This window comes from Trichomycterus rosablanca, chromosome 18, assembly GCF_030014385.1.
Source record: "Trichomycterus rosablanca isolate fTriRos1 chromosome 18, fTriRos1.hap1, whole genome shotgun sequence".
In the NCBI taxonomy this organism is placed as follows: domain Eukaryota; kingdom Metazoa; phylum Chordata; class Actinopteri; order Siluriformes; family Trichomycteridae; genus Trichomycterus; species Trichomycterus rosablanca.
In genome coordinates, this window is record NC_086005.1 from 10,915,270 (window position 1) to 10,937,479 (window position 22,210).

Sequence of the window (22,210 nt, forward strand, 5' to 3'; positions counted from 1 at the left end):
ACTTCACCAAGGTCATGTCTCACTGTAGCACTTTTTATATTGATAAATGCTATTGACTGAGCATTTCTGTATGAAGAGTTTGAGCTGAGCAGGACAAACAGGACATTGTATAGCTGCCTTAGATAGAGTAACCATGTATATTTTTTATTAGCAACATAAAACTTAGAGAACAGCATTTTCAGACATTACTCTGCTGACTTAACTGACCAATGACAGACTGATTTTATGTGCTATGCTTTTTATCATTTAGGGGATCTGTTAAGTGTGGCTTCGTGGATGAGATGTTAATATTAGTTAATTTGATGGCTTCCTTTAAAGAGCATCCGGCGGCACGGTGGCTAAGTGGGTAGCACTGTCGCCTCACAGCAGAAAGGTCCTGGGTTCCATCCTCAGGTGGGCGCTCCGGGTCCTTTCTGTGTGGAGTTTGCATGTTCTCCCCATGTCTGGGTTTCCTCCGGGTGCTCCGGTTTCCTCCCACAGTCCAAAGAGGTAAATTGGAGACACTAAATTGTCCACGACTGTGTTCGATATAACCTTGTAAACAAACTTTAAAGAGCATCCATCATATTTATCAAAAGATGTGAGGTTCTCAATACTTAAGATGAGTAAAATGCACGTTTACCTTATTAACAATGTTAGTATGTTGCCAATAGTATTTGGACATCTCTTCTATTCATTGATTTCAGGTACAGTGGTACCTTGTAACTCAACATCCCCTAAACTCAAAATCTTTGAAACTCAACGCCCTTCGTCGAGAAATTTGTATCCTTAAACTCAACATGTTCAGTTTGTTTTAAATTTTTTTTTATTTATTTACTTTCAGATTAACAATGAATAGTCTTTTTGTTCAGCACTCGGCCTGAGCGTTACGGTAATACATCATCAGTGTGCATATGAGATTTGTGCACATGTATGAGATATGAGATTTGTCCACATGTATCTGTGTTTTGCTGGATTTTCCTCACTTTTAAACTTGTGTTATAGCTCGGGGTGCTGAGAAATTGTGAGAATCAGCTTCTTATTTCAGTGTTTTTATATTATATTTGTGTTATTTTCTGTGTATAAGTGTCAAAAACAACCTCATTGTTTTACATTAGCCTAAAATATATGCAGTTGCATGGGACCATGGAACACATTAACAGGTTTCTCATACATCCTTATGGGAAAAATACATTGAAACTCAATGCCTTTTAAACTCAACGTCAGTTCCAGAACCAATTGATGTTGAGTTTCAAGGTACCGCTGTATTTTAGCCACACCTTTTGCTAACAAGTGAAATTAATGTATTTAAAATAAATACCATGCTTCCAACTTTGTGCAAATAGCTTGGAAAAGAGCCTATTTGCACAAATCAAAGTCCTTAAAGACACGTCTTGATGAGTTTGGTGTAGAGGAACTTCAGTGCCCTGCATAGAGCCCTGACCTCAACCTCAATAAACATCTTTGGGATTAATTGGAATGTTGATTGCGAACATCAGTTGCTGTCCTTACAAATGCTCTTTAGACTGAGTGGCCACAAATTCCCACAGACACACATTTGGCATTGTGGCCAAATAGCTTCTGTACAGAGTTTCTAGTGGGTGCAGTCAAACTAGCTATATTTACAAGGGCAGAGTGAAGTGTATATACTCACTAACGAATTAGAAATTAGGAGGCCATGTCAAAAAGTTTAAATGACGTTGTACAATTTTCTGCACCATCAAATGAATCAGTTGCTTTATGTAAGTGGACAATAACCCAGTAGATTATAACAATAAATTCACGAGGCCCCTGATGGAAGTGTTGGTAACATAAAAATGAAATGTAATTTAGCAGATGCTTGTATCTAGGGTGACTTGCAGTTAGGACAGTAAAGATTACAGTTCAAGCAACTACGAATTAAGGGCCTTGGTACCCAACAGCAGCAGCTTAAACTGTCAGGCTGTTGATTAAAAGCCCAGTACTTTAATCTCCGAGTCACCACTGCCACCACATCATTATAAGCTTTATAAGGAACTACACTAACTACACTACACCAAAACATTACAACCACCACCCAAAGATGTGCATGTGAGGATTAGAGATCTATCAAATGTTGGGCTGATGGTAGTTCCTCATAGTTCATTTGTTGAATGCAGCAAATATGATCAGCATAAACACCTGAGTGACTATGATAAGGACCAAATTGTTGTGGCCAGACAACTGGGTTTGAAGTATCTCTGAAAAAGCAAGGGTAGTTTTCTCCAAGATCACATGAGAATCCGGGCATGTGTAAAGTGATGCACCAGGATGCACTGTAGGACGATCCACCTCATACAGAAGTTTGAAGGACCTGCTGATAATGCGGACATCTTTTGGAGTCCATGTCTCAGCAGATCAGAGCTGTTTTGACAGCATATCAGGCGGATGGTCTTAAATTCTTGTGACACTAGTGTGTGTGCACTTTAAATACTTGTTTAATACTGTGTTTAGAATACAGATGTGGTCACAGAAAATGTTGCCAAAATTCAGGTTGACGTCAATAAGGTCACATTCATTTGCCAGAACATCTCTGATTTTGTGTCACTTAATCTGAAGGTTATTTATGCAGTCGACGTTTAATGACTTGCTTCCACGAACTATGCTGTGGACAGCTACTGCTGAGCTGGTCTGACATGATCCAAATCTTCTGGGAACCAGAAATGCTGACCCAAACAATCTATCAGGGAGAGTAACTGCTATTTAAATGAGCTGCATTCATGTCAGCCTGGAGTTAATTTATGGTGAACTGAAGCTTACTGAAGCAATGAGTCCTGATTGATAGAGTTTGTTTCTCAAAGCTATTCAACGTGGAGCACATTTGTGGAATGAAGTCAAGAGGACAGATAGGCGCTATTAATCGATTATGTTCTAGCAGATGCTTTCAGTGCAATAAGAAGAAACATCTGGGAAACTGGTTATTTCTTGTACATTCAACTGAACAAACATTAGGGATGTGAGACACTGTCAATGTCAAAGTAAAAATGGAAAACTAGTCTGGTGGGTAACAGCAATTCAAAGCAATTCCTAGTGTTCACATTTTTTTATTTCCTTAGGATACATACACTGATCATCCATAACATTACAACCACCTTCTTGTTTCGACACTCACTGTCCATTTTATCAGCTCCACTTACCATACAGAAGCACTTTGTAATTCTACACTTACTGACTGTAGTCCATCTGTTACTCTGCATACTTTTTTAGCCTGCTTTCACCCTGTTCTTCAATGGTCAGGCTCACCACTGGACCACCACAGAGCAGGTATTATTTAGGTGGTGGATCATTCTCAGCACTGCAGTGACACTGACATGGTGGTGGTGTGTTAGTGTGTGTTGTGCTGGTATGAGTGGATCAGACACAGCAGTGCTGCTGGAGTTTTTAAATACAGTGTCCACTCACTGTCCACTCTATTAGACACTCCTACCTAGTTGGTCCACCTTGTAGATGTAAAGTCAGAGACGATCGCTCATCTATTGCTGCTGTTTGAGTTGGTCATCTTCTAGACCTTCATCAGTGGTCCCAGGATGCTGCCCACGGGGCGCTGTTGACTGGATGTTTTTGGTTGGTGGACTATTCTCAGTCCAGCAGTGACAGTGAGGTGTTTAAAAACTTCATCAGCATTGCTGTGTCTGATCCACTCATACCAGCACAACACACACTAACACACCACCACCATGTCAGTGTCACTGCAGTGCTGAGAATTACCCACCACCCAAATTACCCACCTCAGTTTAATTTACTCTGTTATCATCAGATTTATGTTTCATATCTTGCCATGATGTTTTGCTTGTGATAGCTCAAGCAGAGCCGCTTTTCTTACAAGCCTTCATCTTTAAACCAGTTTCTTCCATTAATTTGAGCCATCTGTTACCCTTCGAATGTGCCTCGTTGTCTTGGTGTGAACATGCGGTCAAATTTTTTTCTTCTGTACCCATCCGTGGCCTAGTTGCGAGTCTCCCTGTTAAATAGTTAATAGACATTGCGTGCAGCACAGAGCCCCGCTGGAGCACTCAGTTTGCCAAAAGAACTAAAATAGCTCCATAAACCACTTGCAAAAAGCATTATTTATTCATCCTCTTCATTTGGTCTGGACTGGAAGGTGTTAGAGGGCTTTTATAGGGTGCTGGGGAGATTATGTTTATTTTCTTTGCATTGTTAGGCAGTTTGACATGAAAAGTTTGATTCATGTTGGCATTTTGAAGGTGAAGGAACCTCACGTTCTGAAGAACATGAGTATAAGTGCTGTTAGAGAAGGACTTGAATAATTAGATTTGTTTTAGGTAAATTAAAAGCAATATATGTTTGAAATGTGTTCGCCGTGTCCATCATGAGGTACTTTGTTTTCCAGTGCTGATGGAAAAAGGCAGGGCTGCACAATGAATCATATTAAATGATAATCATGATTTTGTTTGTCTTTTTAGTCAATTAACTATCAAATAATTAAAGCTAACATAATTGGCTGGTTTGTTAGTTGATTTAATAGCTAAAAACTTAGTTTTCTTTATTTCTTGGTTCATTGATTGTTTTAAAGAGTTGTTGGTGTGTTAGTTAGCATATTAATTGATTCATTGATTTGTTAATGTGTTCGATTGTTTGCTGATTTGTGCGTGAGCAAGTTGGTTGATCAATGACACCATTAACTTGTTCCTTATTAGGCTGATTCATTTATTTGTTTGTTGCTTCCTTAATTTAACACATTTGCAATCTGTTGCTTTATTGATTCATTGATTTGGTTCATCGACTTACTCAGTGATTTGTTGGTTCCCCATTGGTCAGCTGGTTCTCTGTCTAGTGTGTGTTTACACCTTGCACTCAAAGTTTCTGAGACTAGCTCTGGATTTTTTAGGTCTCTACACAGCAGGTTAAATGCCGTGTGTATGTAGTACAGGACGGATTGAGTAGCTGAAAGTCTGGAATGATGGAAGACTCATGACTCATAACTCAAAGATGTTTCATGCTTACCAGGAGGTCTACAGACTAGCACTTGCCCCCTTTGACCTGTTCTTTACACCAGTCAGTGGCAGACCTTTGCTACTTGTGCTGCTTCCTCGTCTAGACAGCAGGAGTCGCTTTTGCGGCAGCAATGAGGAGAAGTGAGAGGCTAGGTCAGTGGTTAAGGTACTGGATTAGTGATCAGAGGGCTGCTGGATCAAGCCTAATTATAGCCCAAGTGCAACTCTTGGGCTCCTGAGCAAGGACCATCACCATCTGTTGTTTGCATCATGTTGCATTGTAAGTCACTTTGGATATAACTGTCAGGTAAAAGCTGTAAATTTAAATGAGTAAACCTCCCTCCCTCAGGCATGGTCAGTTGTGTCTGTAGAGCAGCCAGTTTGGCCAGTAGCACCACTAACACTTGACCTTAGAAGCTTTTACTCTCTTGGAGAGCTGACTGTTTGGTCTTTGTTTCAACTGTTGTCCTATGGTTTTAGTTCCTATTTTTGTTTCACCTTGTCATCTCTGGGTGGCGAGCTGTCAGGACAGCTGTGCTCACCAGGTTCCACACTCATTGGACACTTAACATCTCTCGACTGTTTGACTGCATTTAAGCTACGTGTAATCATTTGTTTAAATTGAATTTAGTGCTGTCCTCTTCCTCAGTGCAGACCGTACTACATCAATCCTCAGCAGCAGGGTTTATAAGAGAGGTTTGTTGTGAACGAGGAACATACGGAGGAGATGGGGCATAACCGTTCTCCTGTTCCAGTACAGAGAAGCCCTTCTGGGACTCCAGCTCCAGAAAAGAGCTCATTATATTCTGCAATTACAAGTCTTATCAACATAATTGGGCACTTTTTGCTTTTATCTTATGACTATTAGTTGACTTTTTTTTTTTCCTTTTCCTGCTGTTACATTTAACATTTAACTAGGAAACAAGGTAGTGGGATTCTTCTCATTAATATGACTCCTCACTAACTCGCTTTTCAAGCCGAAAGGCATGACTGCCCACTCACATTTATATTACGGGCTCATATTTTACTGTAGTTTCATCTGTTATCTAAAACAATATCAGATTCCAGTGTTTTATACACTATAAGCCAAAAGTATGTGAACACCCGACAGTATCCACGAAATACTTGAGTCACTACATGGAGCCAAGAGGTTCAGTACTCTTTTTCTTATGCATTTTCTCCCCGCACTCAATTTTGTCTTCTGCTGCTACCAGAGATACCAGATTGCGTCCGAGGAGAGCACGTTGCTGTACACGCCTCTTCTGACACGTGTACAGCCCTCCTCTTCTCGCCCCTGCTTTCTGCACAGGCGTCTCTTACGACAATCAGGGTCCGTACACAAGGTTCCTACGCGTATGAAGACCCACCCACCCACACATAGTCCGGTCCCCACCCTGCAGATACGGTGGCCAATTAGTATCTGCTGCAGGCACTGCCAATTATGCCCACTAGATGCGCCCAGCCGACCGGAGGCAACACCGAGTTTCGAACCGAGGAGTTCAGAAACTCTGTGCTGGTGTGCAAGCGAAATATCCCGCTGCGCCACCTGGGCGCCTGATGTTCAGTACTCTTGATTTAAGAAGTGGAACCCCAGAGCATCCCCAAGACAGCATTTGTCACAAAGGACAGACTGTTTGAATTTTTACGTCTTCCTTTCGGCACATTCCAGCGTGTAATAGATGAGGTGCTGAGATCCGTCAAAGGACGAACTTGCTTTGTGCACATCGATGATGTGGTGGAATACTCAGCAAACGAAACCCAACACCTAAAAGATCTTGAAGAAGTGTTTAATTGTCTTGGAAAAGCAGAAGTGTCATCTCATGAAGAAAGCTTTGCATTTTCATATCATATCTGGTGAAGGAATTCATACTGACCCATACAAAGTTCGTGCAGTCTGTGAGTATCCTGTCCCTAAAACAATCAAGGATGTGCAGAAATTTCTTGGTCTTGCTGGTTGGTTTCATCGATTCATACCCCATCTGTCACTACCTGCAGAACCTTTACATGCACTCAAATGTACTGCTGAATGCCAAAAAGCTTTTGAAAACATCAAAACATCGCTGGCATCTGCACCGGTCTTCATACCACCTGACTTCTCTCGGATGTTTCGTGTGCAGACAGATGCAAGTGGGTCTGGCCTTGAAGCAGTACTTACTCAAGAAAAGGATAGACTAGAAAGAGTGATCACTTATGCCTCCAGACTGTTTGTTGGTGCTAAGAAATCATATTTTGTTTCAGAGAAAGAATGTCTGGCAGTTAATTTGAAGTTGTAACCGACCACTCAGCATTGACCTGGGTGTTTAACCATTTAAATCCCTCTTCTCGGTCTTGTATTTTTTACTTTGTATAGATTATGTGTAAATGTGAATGCTTTGTTGTCACTGGATGTACATACACGCTTTGTGCATACCAAATTAAGTTATGGTGTTTCCATCTGTGCTTAGTCAAAGTGGCCAGCTAGGATCCTCACCTCAGTTATCTGTTTACTTACCCGGTACAAAAAGAGCGGTTTGTTACAACCTCATTCCAAAACCATGGGCATTAATAGGAAGTTGGCTTTCCAACCGCTTTGTAGTGGTAGTGTTTTTTTAGCATGCAATCAACATTCCAATTCATCCCAAATGTAATTAATAAAGTCAGGGCTCTCTGTTCAGGCCACTGGATTTCCTCCACAACAAACTCATCATTTCATATCCACATTTTGGACCTTGCTTTGTGCACAGGGGCACTGTCACAAAGCTCAAGCAACTCGTTTTTACATACTTGATTTAAACAGTTTAAGCAGTGGGTGCATCTAAATCACAATTTTAAAATATGCAAAGTGTCTTGTTGTGTTGTTTTACTGCCATGTTCTGACTTTACTCCAGCTTCATTTCTGATTTAGTAATACAGTGCTCAGCGATTGCCAGGGAGAACACAGTGTTTTTTGTGATGATAGGGCATTCTCCGACACCCACCGGTCTTTTCTGCTGATGAAGGCTTTCCCCCTGTGCTCTTTATTGACTTCACTGGAACACAACCTGCTGGTATTTCCCCACTCAGCTCTTACAGCGTTTAATGTCTCTCTCTCCTTACAGAAGCCTTCTCAGTTTTCAGATGGATGTTAATTAAGCAGTGGGCACAACCTGACCGGTGTTATATTCCAGCAATGATCCATAAAAAACGCTATATGAGTAAGAATGGCCCATATATCAGAGTTTATTGCTGACTGCCCAGGGCTCAGGTGAGATAAGGGGGATGTGTGTGGTGCTTTTTAGAAGATCTTTATTGCTATTGTAGATTAATTTATTAAAGATGAAGCTACAAAGGTAATGAATAGATGAATAGATGATCCAACTAAAAGCCTAGCTTAATCCCAGAGGTTTAAGATGAAAAGCTATGGCTTCCAGGAGGTTTGGTACTTAGTAGTGAGTGTTGCAATTGTAGTTATCAGCAGCTCTAGCAGGACACAAATGGGACTTGCTGAAATCCCTCCTAATCCACTGATGCACATCTTTCACTTGGAATAGGGCTCAAGATGACCAATGGTCTGAACCTTTGAGTCTGTTTTTCAGCTGGGTGTCTCCTGCTCGTGTTCTTGGCATGGATTATTTATCCCTTTGCTACTCATCTAGCCAGTAGGAGTAATGTCACTGGTTCTTAGTGCTGAATTGTGCGTCACACCTATGTCTTTCCCATCAATAATGTATGTTCTTGGGTTGCACCAAGTACCAATTGTCATTAAGGCTGTAGAATTACGCACAATTGAGGATGGTTTATGTTAACCAGCACCAGTACCTCTGTGCCCTCTGTAGGGATGCCTGAATGCACCTCCCTTCCATTGTTTGCTTAGATAAGCAGGATTTGATGTAGGCGAGAGTTGCTTCTGCAGCGATGAGATCCCTCCTCTGCAGAGAACTGGGAGTTTTCTTTTCTCATTGTACATAAAACCGTGCGTAGGAGAGCAGCGTTGCTGTGAATCTGCAGCTGTGAGAGAAAGAAGGCATTCAGTGCCTTGAGAAAGTATTCAGCCTCCAAAAGAATTCTATTTTCATAGTCAGTTCACACATTTCAAATATATTACACCTACTACTATGCTTCTAGAGAGAGAGAGAGAGAGAGAGAGAGAGAGAGAGAGATAAGGTTGATAATAACTGTCCTCAAAATGAATGAAAATGAAGTCAAAGGGGCATCAGCAGTAACATTAAGAAGCACAGAATAAGAAAGGATACAAGACCTTTTAAAAGGGCAAAACACATCTCAGTTTAGTTCAGTATATCATAAAGATGTGTAACGAAACAGAAACTACTGCCAGTGGTGCATAAGTCAGGCTGCACAACTAATCTTTAAATAACTACAGACCTATGAGAATGCAACACTACGGTGAGTTGCGAAAGTAAGTGAATTTGACTGAAGTTCATATTTATGAATCAGCTATATTCCAACAAAAAAGGCCTTTTGGTGTACGTCTTGGTTTTATATATATACCATATAAAAGCACTTTGTAGTTCTACAATTACTGACTGCAGTCCATCTGTTTCTCTACATATTTTTTTAGCCTGCTTTCACCCTGTTCTTAAATGGTCAGGACCCCCACAGGACCACTACAGAGCAGGTATTATTTGGGTGGTGAATCATTCTCAGCACTGCATTAACACTGACATGGTGGTGGTGTGTTAGTGTGTATTGTGCTGGTATGAGTGGATAAGACACAGCATTGCTGCTGGAGTTTTTAAACACCTCACTGTCACTGCTGGACTGAGAATAGTCCGCCAACCAAAAATATCCAGCTGACAGTGCCCTGTGGGCAGTGTCCTCTGACTACTGATGAAGGTCTAGAAGATGACCAACCATCTACAAGGTGGACCAACTAGGTAGGAGTGTCTAATAGAGTGGACAGTGAGTGGACACGGTATTTAAAAACTCCAGCAGCGGTGCTGTGTCTGATCCACTCATACCAGCACAACACACACTAACACACCACCACCATGTCAGTGTCACTGCAGTGCTGAGAATGATCCACCACCTAAATAATACCTGCTTTGTGGTGGTCCTGGGATAGTCCTGACCATTGAAGAACAGCATAAAAGGGGGCTAACAAAGCATGCAGAGAAACAGATGGACTACCGTCAGTAATTGTACAACTACAAAGTGCACAAATGGACAATGTGTGTAAAAACAAGGAGGTGGTTTTAATGTTATGGCTGATTGGTGTACATTTAATACTTTTTTTGTATTTGGTATGTACTGACGAAATAAAAATAAACAAATATGATTTTCTACCTCAAACTAATGTTTCATTCAAAGATTTAAGTTCTAAGTTGATGAATACTTTTTAAAGACATTGTATCCAAATTTGTATAATTTCAGACACTCCATTAATAAGCAGCATTAATGTAGACTTCATGCTCATATTAAAATAATGTTAATCGTGCTAATTATTATTCCACTCCTGATAGTTCAGGATCCCCGCTCGTTCAGGCGCTCCCTCTGAGCCCAGATGGTGCACTTGATGTGTTTTTAATGGATTCTGCTCCGAAACTGAGAATGTCATTTTCTCGTGCAGAGGAGAGAATCCCAAATGCATGTGGGGAACTTATTCTCCCAACATATTACAGAATTCATAACAGTGACTCGTTTCTCTCGACAGATAATGGTTTCCTAATGCGATGCAATAACTCAGTGATTCGAATCTAGGAATCGTGAGCGGCAAGTGGCCGTGACTGTTCATCTTTTGCTGTTTGCAGCTTTATTATCGTTCTTATTCTTATGTAAATGCGGCACGTTTCTAGCACAAGCTGGAAGACTAAGATAGGATTGAAGGCAGGGGCTGGGGGGATCGGGGCTGGGGATTTCCTCTAATCCCCTCATGCCTGTGTTAATGAGCTTTATTATGCAACCAGCAGTTTACAGTGTACAGTCACAGGGAGCAGTGGGGCGAGGAGTCGAAAGTGATCGATGCACCTGATTTAGACCAACTAGCAATATAAACGCCCTCCACCTTCTTCCTCCCTGGACCTTTTTAATCATAGTCTCGAGTAAAATGTTGTAAGTTTTCACCCTGGCACTTTTTTTATCTATTTTTTGGATTAATCCAAGCTCGGGCAGGACTGATCTCTGGCTTGCATAATAATAGGGCTTTGGAATTCACTTGTGGACCATACAGTGTGAATCATACACATTGTGAAAGTCTCTCCAAGTCTTGTGGTCTGATGAGACTTGGTCGTATTGATCGTTTCTGGCTTTAATTCTAAATCAGCCAGTAAACATCAAATCCACTGTGAAATTTGGTTGTTATAGCATATGGGTATGCAATTCATTTATGAGCAGCAGGGTCTAGCAGTCTGCTCAGGTGCACTATGCAGAAATACTGACGAAAATCTGATCTTATCTGCCAAAAAGATCGAATTGCATGACCATGCAGTAACCCAAGCCAACACGAGTAAAGGAGCAGAATAAGACCCTGTATTAGTGTCCTGATTGCTGTGCTGTACTGCAGGACTTGTCAGGGTAAGTGTCAAACCACATGCTTTTGTACAGAATGGAGTACAGCATGATTCCAGATGATCTGGGTTTAAACCTTGACTGCTGTCTCGTCACTGTATATGGGAGGTGTGGTTAATAGGGTTTCTCCCACCTTCCCAAAGCATGATGATGAAGAACTAGCAGTTTTTATTTGCACCAGTGTGTGAGTGAGTGAGTTAGTAAATGGTTAAGTGTGTTGCGCACTTAGATGAGCTGTCGGCCTCTCTTGGGTGTAGTCTGTGGTCTGCTCAGATTATCGTCTGTGGAAAGTCTTCTAAATTCTAAAATCTGAATCTTTAAAATGAATAGGCTTACTGTTTGATTTAGTTCTTTCACTGGATTTTCTTAACCTTTTGACATCATTTCATGACCGTAGCTGCCAATTCATTCAGATTTTATTTACTCCCTTGGTAGCGTCGTCATTGTGATCAGCAGAAAGTCACAAGATTATTATTCCTCTACTGCATCTATACACTTTCTGCCTTGCAATTGCATAATTTATTTTGCCTCCACACGTGCAAGTTGTTGCGTCCGGTAATTATTTAGCCATACAAACTTGCATCTATGATAATGACAGGCACACATAGTTTCCACGCACAAGTGATTTCCTGTCAGCTACCCGAACCACATCCTATTTGTTACATAGTGTATATCTATATTATCTGTAGTGCCTTAATTAGACATAATATTTTGTGCTGTAGGGTGTGGTTTGGAACACAGACAATTGAAATCACTAATGTTTCTTCAGAAGGAAGAGAATTGGTAATAAAATTTAAACTATGTTTGGTCCCGCTCTAGTAAGAAAGTAAGACTATTGTTCACCTTCAAGCGAAGCTTCTCTTTACAAATGTCTTTATTGTAGTTATTGTAATTCTAAGGGGGTGATAATTCTGGGGTCTTGGGTTTGATCCTCACCCCTGGTCACGTTCCGTAGGAGGTTTTTACCCCCACTTATTAAAGACTTGCAGAGTGTGACCTTTCAGTACTTATACTGTATACACTGTGAGACAAAAAGGGACCTTTGTACTTTTGTCCATAACTTCGGCAAATCTTGATCAATTTTCAAAATTCTTTTATGACCAGCAGTGTTCCTGACTTTGTGCCTGTGTCCCTACAAAAGGGGGACATCGTGAACATTCTTTATATCTTGGAATTGGAAAAACAGATAATTGAGGTGGAATTTGGTCATAAATTGACATTTTCATATGACAGTTGTCAGGCATTGTTAATATAAAAATATTGTTTGTGGAAATGGTCATTTCACAAGATGCTGTAGCTACACTAGGTGTGGTGGGCAATATAATAATCCCTTTGTTGCAAATGAAATTTTAAATTTAACAGTGAAAGAAGGTACATAGATCTTTTTTTGACAGTGTAGATTGGAACACTCTCCAGGCCATTGTTTTGCTGGAACTCATTTTGTTTTATTTTTGCTCTAGTCTGTGTTCAGAGTTAAAGCAGCACTGTGAGTACGTGGACTCTCTGTTTGAGCGTGTGTTTAAGATCATTTCATGGTTGTTGAGGCTGAAACGGGGGTACAGCGGTTCTCTTTGAACTGGGATTACCCAGGCTACCCAGATTTTCTCCACTAGGATTTGGTTCCACTAGGAGGGAGACAGGCGGTGATGTGGAACTATAAATCATTCACATATAATATACTGTATATGTATATGTAAATCTCTGTGGGTGCAACATGGCACAAGAATCATTGGGGGGCATACAAAGGGTAGGAAGAGAACACTGAGTCTTGCATTTGCCCATTTTTCCTTTGCCTCTTGCACCACCCTCATGCTGGACAAGGAGAGCTTGGGATTTACTCGAGGTGGGAAAGTTTATTAGACCACTGCACAACCCAAGTGCCATTTTCTAAAGCTTTTAACCAATCACTTTAGTTCCTTGGGCAACATTTTTGTTTGTTTTGCTCTTTTATGCAGATTTTCTTTGTTTCATTATGAGTGTAAAGACTTTATTGGCATCTTATTGAAAATAGTAGCTCTAATAAGCTACCCACTGTAGTAGCTCATGCCGTTCAGGTGGCGCAGTGGTAAAAACACACGCTGGAACCAGAGCTGGGATCTCGAATACATCGTATCGAATCTCAGCTCTGCCTGCCGGCTAAGGCTGAGCAGCCACATGAACAACGATTGGCCTGTTGTTCAGATGGGCGGGACTACGCTGGATGGGGTCTCTCTCTCATGACTGGTGCAATTACGACCTATGCTGGCTGATTAAAGGCACCTGCACAGAGATGAGAAAAATGTGCTCTCAGGGTGTGTCTCTCCGTACACAACGCTGTCAAAGTGTAAGTGATAAGATGCATATGGCATGCTTCCCACGTGTCGGAGGGGGCGTGAGTTAGCTTCGTTCTCCTCAATCAGAGCAGGGATCGGCATTGGTGGAGAGGAAGAGTGATGCAATTGGGCAATTGGACGCGCTTAAAAAAAGGGAGAAAAAGGGGAGAAAATGCATAAAACAATATATATATATATATATATATATACAGTGTATCACAAAAGTGAGTACACCCCTCACATTTCTGCAAATATTTTATTATATCTTTTCATGGGACAACACTATAGAAATAAAACTTGGATATAACTTAGAGTAGTCAGTGTACAACTTGTATAGCAGTGTAGATTTACTGTCTTCTGAAAATAACTCAACACACAGCCATTAATGTCTAAATGTCTGGCAACATAAGTGAGTACACCCCACAGTGAACATGTCCAAATTGTGCCCAAAGTGTCAATATTTTGTGTGACCACCATTATTATCCAGCACTGCCTTAACCCTCCTGGGCATGGAATTCACCAGAGCTGCACAGGTTGCTACTGGAATCCTCTTCCACTCCTCCATGATGACATCACGGAGCTGGTGGATGTTAGACACCTTGAACTCCTCCACCTTCCACTTGAGGATGCGCCACAGGTGCTCAATTGGGTTTAGTCCATCACCTTTACCTTCAGCTTCCTCAGCAAGGCAGTTGTCATCTTGGAGGTTGTGTTTGGGGTCGTTATCCTTTTGGAAAACTGCCAAAAAACTGAAAAACAGTTTTCGAAGGGAGGGGATCATGCTCTGTTTCAGAATGTCACAGTACATGTTGGAATTCATGTTTCCCTCAATGAACTGCAGCTCCCCAGTGCCAGCAACACTCATGCAGCCCAAGACCATGATGCTACCACCACCATGCTTGACTGTAGGCAAGATACAGTTGTCTTGGTACTTCTCACCAGGGCGCCGCCACACATGCTGGACACCATCTGAGCCAAACAAGTTTATCTTGGTCTTGTCAGACCACAGGGCATTCCAGTAATCCATGTTCTTGGACTGCTTGTCTTCAGCAAACTGTTTGCGGCCTTTCTTGTGTGTCAGCTTCCTTCTGGGATGACGACCATGCAGACTGAGTTGATGCAGTGTGCGGCGTATGGTCTGAGCACTGACAGGCTGACCTCCCATGTCTTCAACCTCTGCAGCAATGCTGGCAGCACTCATGTGTCTATTTTTTAAAGCCAACCTCTGGATATGACGCCGAACACGTGGACTCAACTTTTTTGGTCGACCCTGGCGAAGCCTGTTCCGAGTGGAACCTGTCCTGGAAAACCGCTGTATGACCTTGGCCACCATGCTGTAGCTCAGTTTCAGGGTGTTAGCAATCTTCTTATAGCCCAGGCCATCTTTGTGGAGAGCAACAATTCTATTTCTCACATCCTCAGAGAGTTCTTTGCCATGAGGTGCCATGTTGAATATCCAGTGGCCAGTATGAGAGAATTGTACCCAAAACACCAAATTTAACAGCCCTGCTCCCCATTTACACCTGGGACCTTGACACATGACACCAGGGAGGGACAACGACACATTTGGGCACAATTTGGACATGTTCACTGTGGGGTGTACTCACTTATGTTGCCAGCTATTTAGACATTAATGGCTGTGTGTTGAGTTATTTTCAGAAGACAGTAAATCTACACTGCTATACAAGTTGTACACTGACTACTCTAAGTTATATCCAAGTTTTATTTCTATAGTGTTGTCCCATGAAAAGATATAATAAAATATTTGCAGAAATGTGAGGGGTGTACTCACTTTTGTGATACACTGTATATATATATATATATATATATATATATATATATATATATATAAAGAAAAAAGAAAATAGTAGCTCATGGGTTCCACCTAATTCATATACAAAGATTATGGATCATTAAAGCTAAAAACAGACTGATTGTACATAAATGAACACCTGGCAACCCTAAAGCTGAATAACTACAATGTTAGGACATCCTCTTTCTCTGCAAATCTTAGCACATCTACTGTATCGGTCCATTAAAATCCCCAGTGCTAAATAGCATTTGTAAAAGTCCAGAATAATCCAAATAAACACAGGAACCATTTAATTAAACACTAGAGATTTAACTGTCCACTCTCCAGAGATTATATTAACACGAATAAAAAAAGCACCAGCAGCTTTTATTTTTCACATAACTGAGGAACAGAGGAACAGATGGAACAGTCTCAGAGCGGAAATTTCCTTCCTACTACATTAACTGAAACAGAAAATGAGAGATCTTCATCTGCTTTCTTCTCTTTTAGCCTCAGAGCATCAAAGCAGCCCAAAAGTGTTTAAAATTCATTGAAAGCATCAGATTATTTATTCGGGGCACGTCGAGCTGAACCACAGTGACAGCTCAGCCTGTGTTGTCTTTATTGCTTAGCTGGTGAAACATGCTCCTGCATTAAAAAGAAAAAATACCTAGTCCTATACTATACAGTGATTGTACTTTCTCAATTTTGAGCCATTAATGTTGATTAAATAGTATTTAATTTAATTTAAACAAGATGTATTTACTCATTAGTAATATACTGACACATAAACATCCAAAACGATAGTCCTAATTTTGGGTAAGAGCCCATATTGTTGCTATATTAGCCTCAGCTGTTAAGATTAGCATTAACATTTTTCCTAACTTACGCCTTTGAGCAATAAATATAGATAAGATTGTATTTATATAAAGAATTATTCACTCTTTAGTAATATACACTGATCAGCCATAACATTAAAACCACCTCCTTGTTTCTACACACATTGTCCAATTTATCAGCTCCACTTACCATATAGCAGCACTTTGTAGTTCTACAATTACTGACTGTAGTCCACCAGTTTCTCTGCATGCTTTGTTAGCCCCCTTTCATGCTGTTCTTCAATGGTCAGGACTCTCCCAGGACCACCACAGAGTAGGTATTATTTGGGTGGTGGGTCATTCTCAGCACTGCAGTGACACTGACATGGTGGTGGTGTGTTAGTGTGTGTTGTGCTGGTATGAGTGGATCAGACACAGCAGCACTGCTGGAGTTTTGAAACACCTCACTGTCACTGCTGGACTGAGAATAGTCCACCAACCAAAAATATATCCAGCCAACAGCGCCCCGTAGGCAGCATCCTGTGACCACTGATGAAGGTCTAGAAGATGACCAACCCTGACCATCAGTGCTGCTGTGTTATATCCACTAATACCAGCACAACACACTCAAACACATCACAAGCATGTCATTGTCACTGCAGTGCTGAGAATGATCCACCACCTAAATAATACCTACTCTGTGGTGGTCCTGTGGGGGTCCTGACCATTGAAGAACAGGGTGAAAGCAGGTTAAAAAAGTATGTAGAGAAACAAATGGACTACAAGTAGTTTCTTTATGGTCAAAAGTATGTGAACACCAGTTTCTCCAAGTTTTGAAGTGTGACTGTGATGATTTATGGACAAGAAGGGCTGTGTTTTCACAATTGACCTTCCAGTTTAACTCAACATTAATTGGCTTGAGATCAGGACTAATTGGAGAATCCGGTCCTTTAAACCAACCTTTTGTGCCATCATAGACTCTGCATTGAGACAAGTAGCACAGTCATGCTGGAACATAAAGGTCCTTCCATAAAAATTTAAAGCAAATCATAAATTTTATATAATTGATTATGTACACCTGTTATTAATTGGTGTAGCTGAAATACCTGAAATAATAATTAAGAGAGTGCCTATATACTTGGCTACTAATGGCAATAGCCAAGTCATGAAACATCACTTGATTTATGAGTCTTCACTTCTGCTGTTTATGTGCACATAATTAATTTTTTTTTTCTCTTCTGAGTTACAGAGACCAGGATCAGGAGCCCCAACTGGAAACAGCAAACCCTCAGGAGTTGAAGGTACGGTCATTCTAATACTTTAATCTAATGTGATTCATTTAGGAGTCTCAGTGATGGATTGATGTGTTTCTGAAGCAGCTATATTTGGAGATCCAGCCTTCATCAATCTGTTTTACTGGCCTCTTGCTAAAATGTGCCATGATCAATGGGCAGATCAGGCTGAATCATATTTCAGCAGCGTACAAGGCGGAGAGTGCTAAGCCAATAGGATTGGACACTCCTGTGAGGCTTGTGTTTGCAGTCCCAGAAGTGTTTATGCTGTGTTTGCTGATAAATGTCTGGCAGAAGTGCTCAGATCAAATTCGACCTGTAATATTGAGATGATTTGAGGTACTGTTCTGAAAGAACATTCCATTTTAAGTCTAACATCCCTTAAGAGAGCATTGCTAACTTAAAATCTAAATCTATTTATCTTCAAATTTCACCACTATATGGTTGTTCTTCCAATGTTTCAACACACCTGATACGTCAGACAGCATAATCTGATTAACATCTCAGATATAACAGCATTTTTTTTGTCACCCCCTTTTTCTCCTAATTATTATCTCACATATTTTATTACAAATCCTTCTCTCCACACTGGCCAAGTAAAGCTGCAGACTAGCACCTGCTTCCTTTGATGCAAATAAAGTCAGTGGCACAAAAGACCATGCTTTGTTGCTTTAAAACAAGGACAAATTGTTAATATTAAGAGATATTTGAGTACATTTCACTTTATCAAAATGTAAGGTAATTTGTTAATGAGCTAAAGCTGAGGTAAAATTGAATTATCGGGAATCTAAATGGCTGAAACTTAATCAAAGTCCTGACTTGAATACAATTAAGAAAAAGTGGCAGAACCAGCATCTCCAAAACTGCAGCTCTTGTGGGGTGTTCCAGTGGTCAGTATCTATTAAATGTGGTCCAAGGAAGGAACAGTGGTAAACCGACGACAGGGTCATGGGCGGCCAAGGTTCATTGATGCACATGGGGAGCAAAGGCCAGTGTGGTCTGATCCAACAGACGAGCTACAGTAGCTCAATTTGCTGAAGAAGTTAATGCTGGTTCTGATAGAAAGGTGTCTGAATACACAGTGAATCACAGTTTGTTGTGTATGTGGCAGCAAAAGGGGGACCAACACAATGTTAGGCAGGTGGTCATAATGTTATGCCTGATCGGTGTATTAAATAAATATGGATGTTTCCTCTTTATTCCTCTTTTTTTATTTATGATCTTAAATAATGCAGTGATATGCAGTAACAGATATAGTCAGAAAGGGGGCATTTACTTTTTCACACCACTGTGCATAGTGGTATATAAAATAGACGATGTCTGGATAGAGTCTTACGCAGCAATGAGAGAATTTTAATGGCAATCATGGTTTCACAGATGCCTCCAAGAAGGACGCCCCTCCTGAGGACTTCGACATCGACATGGACGCCCCTGAGACGGAGAAGGCTGCTGTCGCCATCCAGTCACACTTCAGAAAGTACCAGAAGAAAAAGCCAAAAGACCCAAAAGAATAGGCTGAGCAGTGGATGAAGTGCCCGGAGCTGTTTGCATGTTTAATAAAGCGCACCATTATGGACTCGAGGGTGGGAATTGGGGAGGGAAGGAGGGAAACAGGGACATGAAGTAAATCATAATCCTGTCTGTCACCGGCATCCATCTGGAATTACCAGCCTGATCCCCCTTCAGTCTGTCCTTCAGTTTCCTTTTTTTTTTGTTTAATAATAAGCATTTCTTTTTTTATTGTTTTGAAAACTCATTTTCAAACTCATTTCAGTCAATTTTAGATTTTTAGAACTTGAGATTGGAACATTTTTGGTCTTACTGTTAATAGCTTAAAATTCTTAGGAAAGGTTTAATATTTTCTGTATAATGTGTGGCAAAAATCCTGTATAAGTTTATAGTGTATTTATTGATTTAGGATAAATATATACCGTGGATGTTTACCATTATTTCGATTTAGAAAATGACCTCACTGAAATAATTTCTAACATTGCGGCTAAAGTGTTATTTGGGGGCGAGAAAGCAATTTCAGTAATTGTAATCCTTTGCTTTTGTGTGTGTGTTTTTATTTTATTAGACCTTATAGGCTGAAGTGATCCATAAATATTGGACTTCATTACATGGTCCTGTCATAATCCTGATTCCTGCCTGTATGCATACTTCATAACTGTGTTTGTGCTTCCCCAAAACTGTGCTACACTATACTGACTGTCACTTTGAAATGATATAAAAAAATAATATAAATGAATAAATATTGATAAATGATCAGATGGCTGATTATTTTAAATATCACATTTTAATCACCAATATATTTCTGATTACTATGAATGTATAGTACAGGTGATGGTAAAATGTACAAACAGCATAGGGATAATGTTTTTTTCAGTATTTTATTTTTAGACAGTATGTTCCATTCATTTAGTCACAAAAAAGAATATTTGCTTACATAATTTATATTTTTTTCTATTTTATTTATGCATTTTCTCCAAATTAAGCATAGTCAGTTTGTCTTCCGCTGCTGGGGGATCCCTGATTGCAGTTGAGGTGGGTATGTTGCTGCTCACGCCTCCTCCTCCGTGCAGCCCTTAGCGGAACCCTTTTTTACCTATACACTCAGACTCTGCCATTCAGAGTCCTTACACAATGCTTGAAGACCCCACCCTCACAGTCTGGAATATCCTGCTGTTACACCTGGGCGGCATCATTTACATTTTAAGACATACATTTCCTTTACAAGTGCATGTAAACCTTTGAAAAGAATTGTATAAACACACACACACACACACACACACACACATATATATACTGTATATATATATATACAAATAGTACATGATACATACTGATTTCTTATTGTATTTAGTTATAATTTAGAAAAATGTGATTCCTGCCATGAATGCCATCTTACAGGGTCTTAAAGTTTGCATTAGAACATGAGCATATAATAAACTAAATAATTCATTTTAACCACAATTTACTTAAGTTGCTTAATATCCAATAATACAGCAAATAAATATTATTAAAAAAATAAATTAAACATTAAAAAACATCTTTAGTTATAGCTAGGAATATAAAAGTACAAAGTAAAGCACTAACAAGGTTCTAATGTTAATAAATAACTGCTTTATTTGCCAGCTAAATGCATACATTTCAGTTTATGTGCCATTATAAGGGTCCTGTATGTCATGGCAGCTTTTTTATTGAAATAATTTATGCATATTTCTGGTCTTTTTTTATTTTACACAGGCTGCTTTTTTTTGTCTGACTAAAAATCATTGATTCCCTCTTTAATATAAAGTGTTTCTGATTTTCTCTCTTTTAAAAATTTTTTTAGCTGATATTGCAGAAAACTCATTACTGAGCCCATACATGGCACTGTTGCAGTGGCAAGGAAGTAAATCCCCATCTAGTCTTTCCTCCCTTAGACACAGAGAATGTTGATTGGTGGTCGTTACAACAAGAGTGGAACCTTGACGTCATGGGTTAGCGTAATATTTACATTCATTGCATTTAGCTGATGCTTTTATCCAAAGCGACATACAGTACTGTGACAGTGTATGATCTAAGCAATTGAGGGTTAAGGGCATTGCCCAAGGGCCCAACAGTGGCAACCTGACGGTGGTGGGGCTTGAACCAGTGACCTTTCCATTAGTAGTCCAGTATCTTAACTGCTAGACTACGACTGCCTTACGACTAATCCATCTGTAAACCAGAATTAATACAAATAATAATACTTAAATCAATTGAATCATTTTACATAAACATTTGTATTCTTATATTGAACCTATGGATGACTTATGACCAGTATGTAAATCTGGCTTGTGCTCAGGTGGCTTAGTGGTAAATTATGCTAGCCTACTACTGCTGGGATCCAGGGTTCGAATCCCCAGCAGTGTTACAACCAGTCAGGTCGGGAGTCTACATATGTACATGATTGGCTATGCCTGAGGGGCCTCCAGGGTGTGTTTCACTGAGCCCAAACATAAAAAAAAAATGAAAAAATGTAAATCTGGAGATGACAGCAATTTAATTCTGACTATTGTGCTGTGCAAGCATAAAACTCGTCTTCAAACATTTAACAAATGTTTTATTCAATGGCACAAAAGTATTTATTATTTCATACACTGGAGATAAAATTTGCTTACTGTTGCGCTTCGGCTGCTGAGTTGTCTCAAAAGAAATCTTTAATTTAAGGTCTCAATAAAGTCAGATAAAGCAATATAAAAACTGAACTTTAAAAGATGTCGCTGTTAGAAGAAAATGGTTAAAAAGGTAAAAAAATTATGAGCAGCTCTAAAACCATGTAATTTTTCCCTACACTTTATGCATATTATTCATTACATGTGTAGTGAAAAGAAGTATGTATTTAAACACCACCTGTTTGCAAAGGGTTTGGCTGAAACACCTGAACTGAATAAATAGAAGTAGTGTTCACATACATTTAGCCAATATTTGTACACATTTCAATCATTCAGTTACAGAAAAAGAACATATGCATAAATCAAATGAATCACGAGACTGCTATGAAATACAATTACAGTGGTACCTTGAAACTCGACGT

General features: G+C 40.0%; 1 protein-coding gene across 1 annotated transcript in view; it reads left to right on the forward strand.

The window, feature by feature from the left end:
* Nucleotides 1-19,915, forward strand: part of pcp4a (Purkinje cell protein 4a) — a 28,359-nt gene extending 8,444 nt beyond the window's left edge. The window contains exons 2-3 of the mRNA XM_063014349.1: nucleotides 17,607-17,658; nucleotides 19,027-19,915. Of these exons, the coding sequence (XP_062870419.1) occupies nucleotides 17,607-17,658; nucleotides 19,027-19,163 (189 nt within the window). The 3' untranslated portion in view covers nucleotides 19,164-19,915. The remainder of the gene's footprint in view (nucleotides 1-17,606; nucleotides 17,659-19,026) is intronic.
* Nucleotides 19,916-22,210: the final 2,295 nt, after the last annotated feature.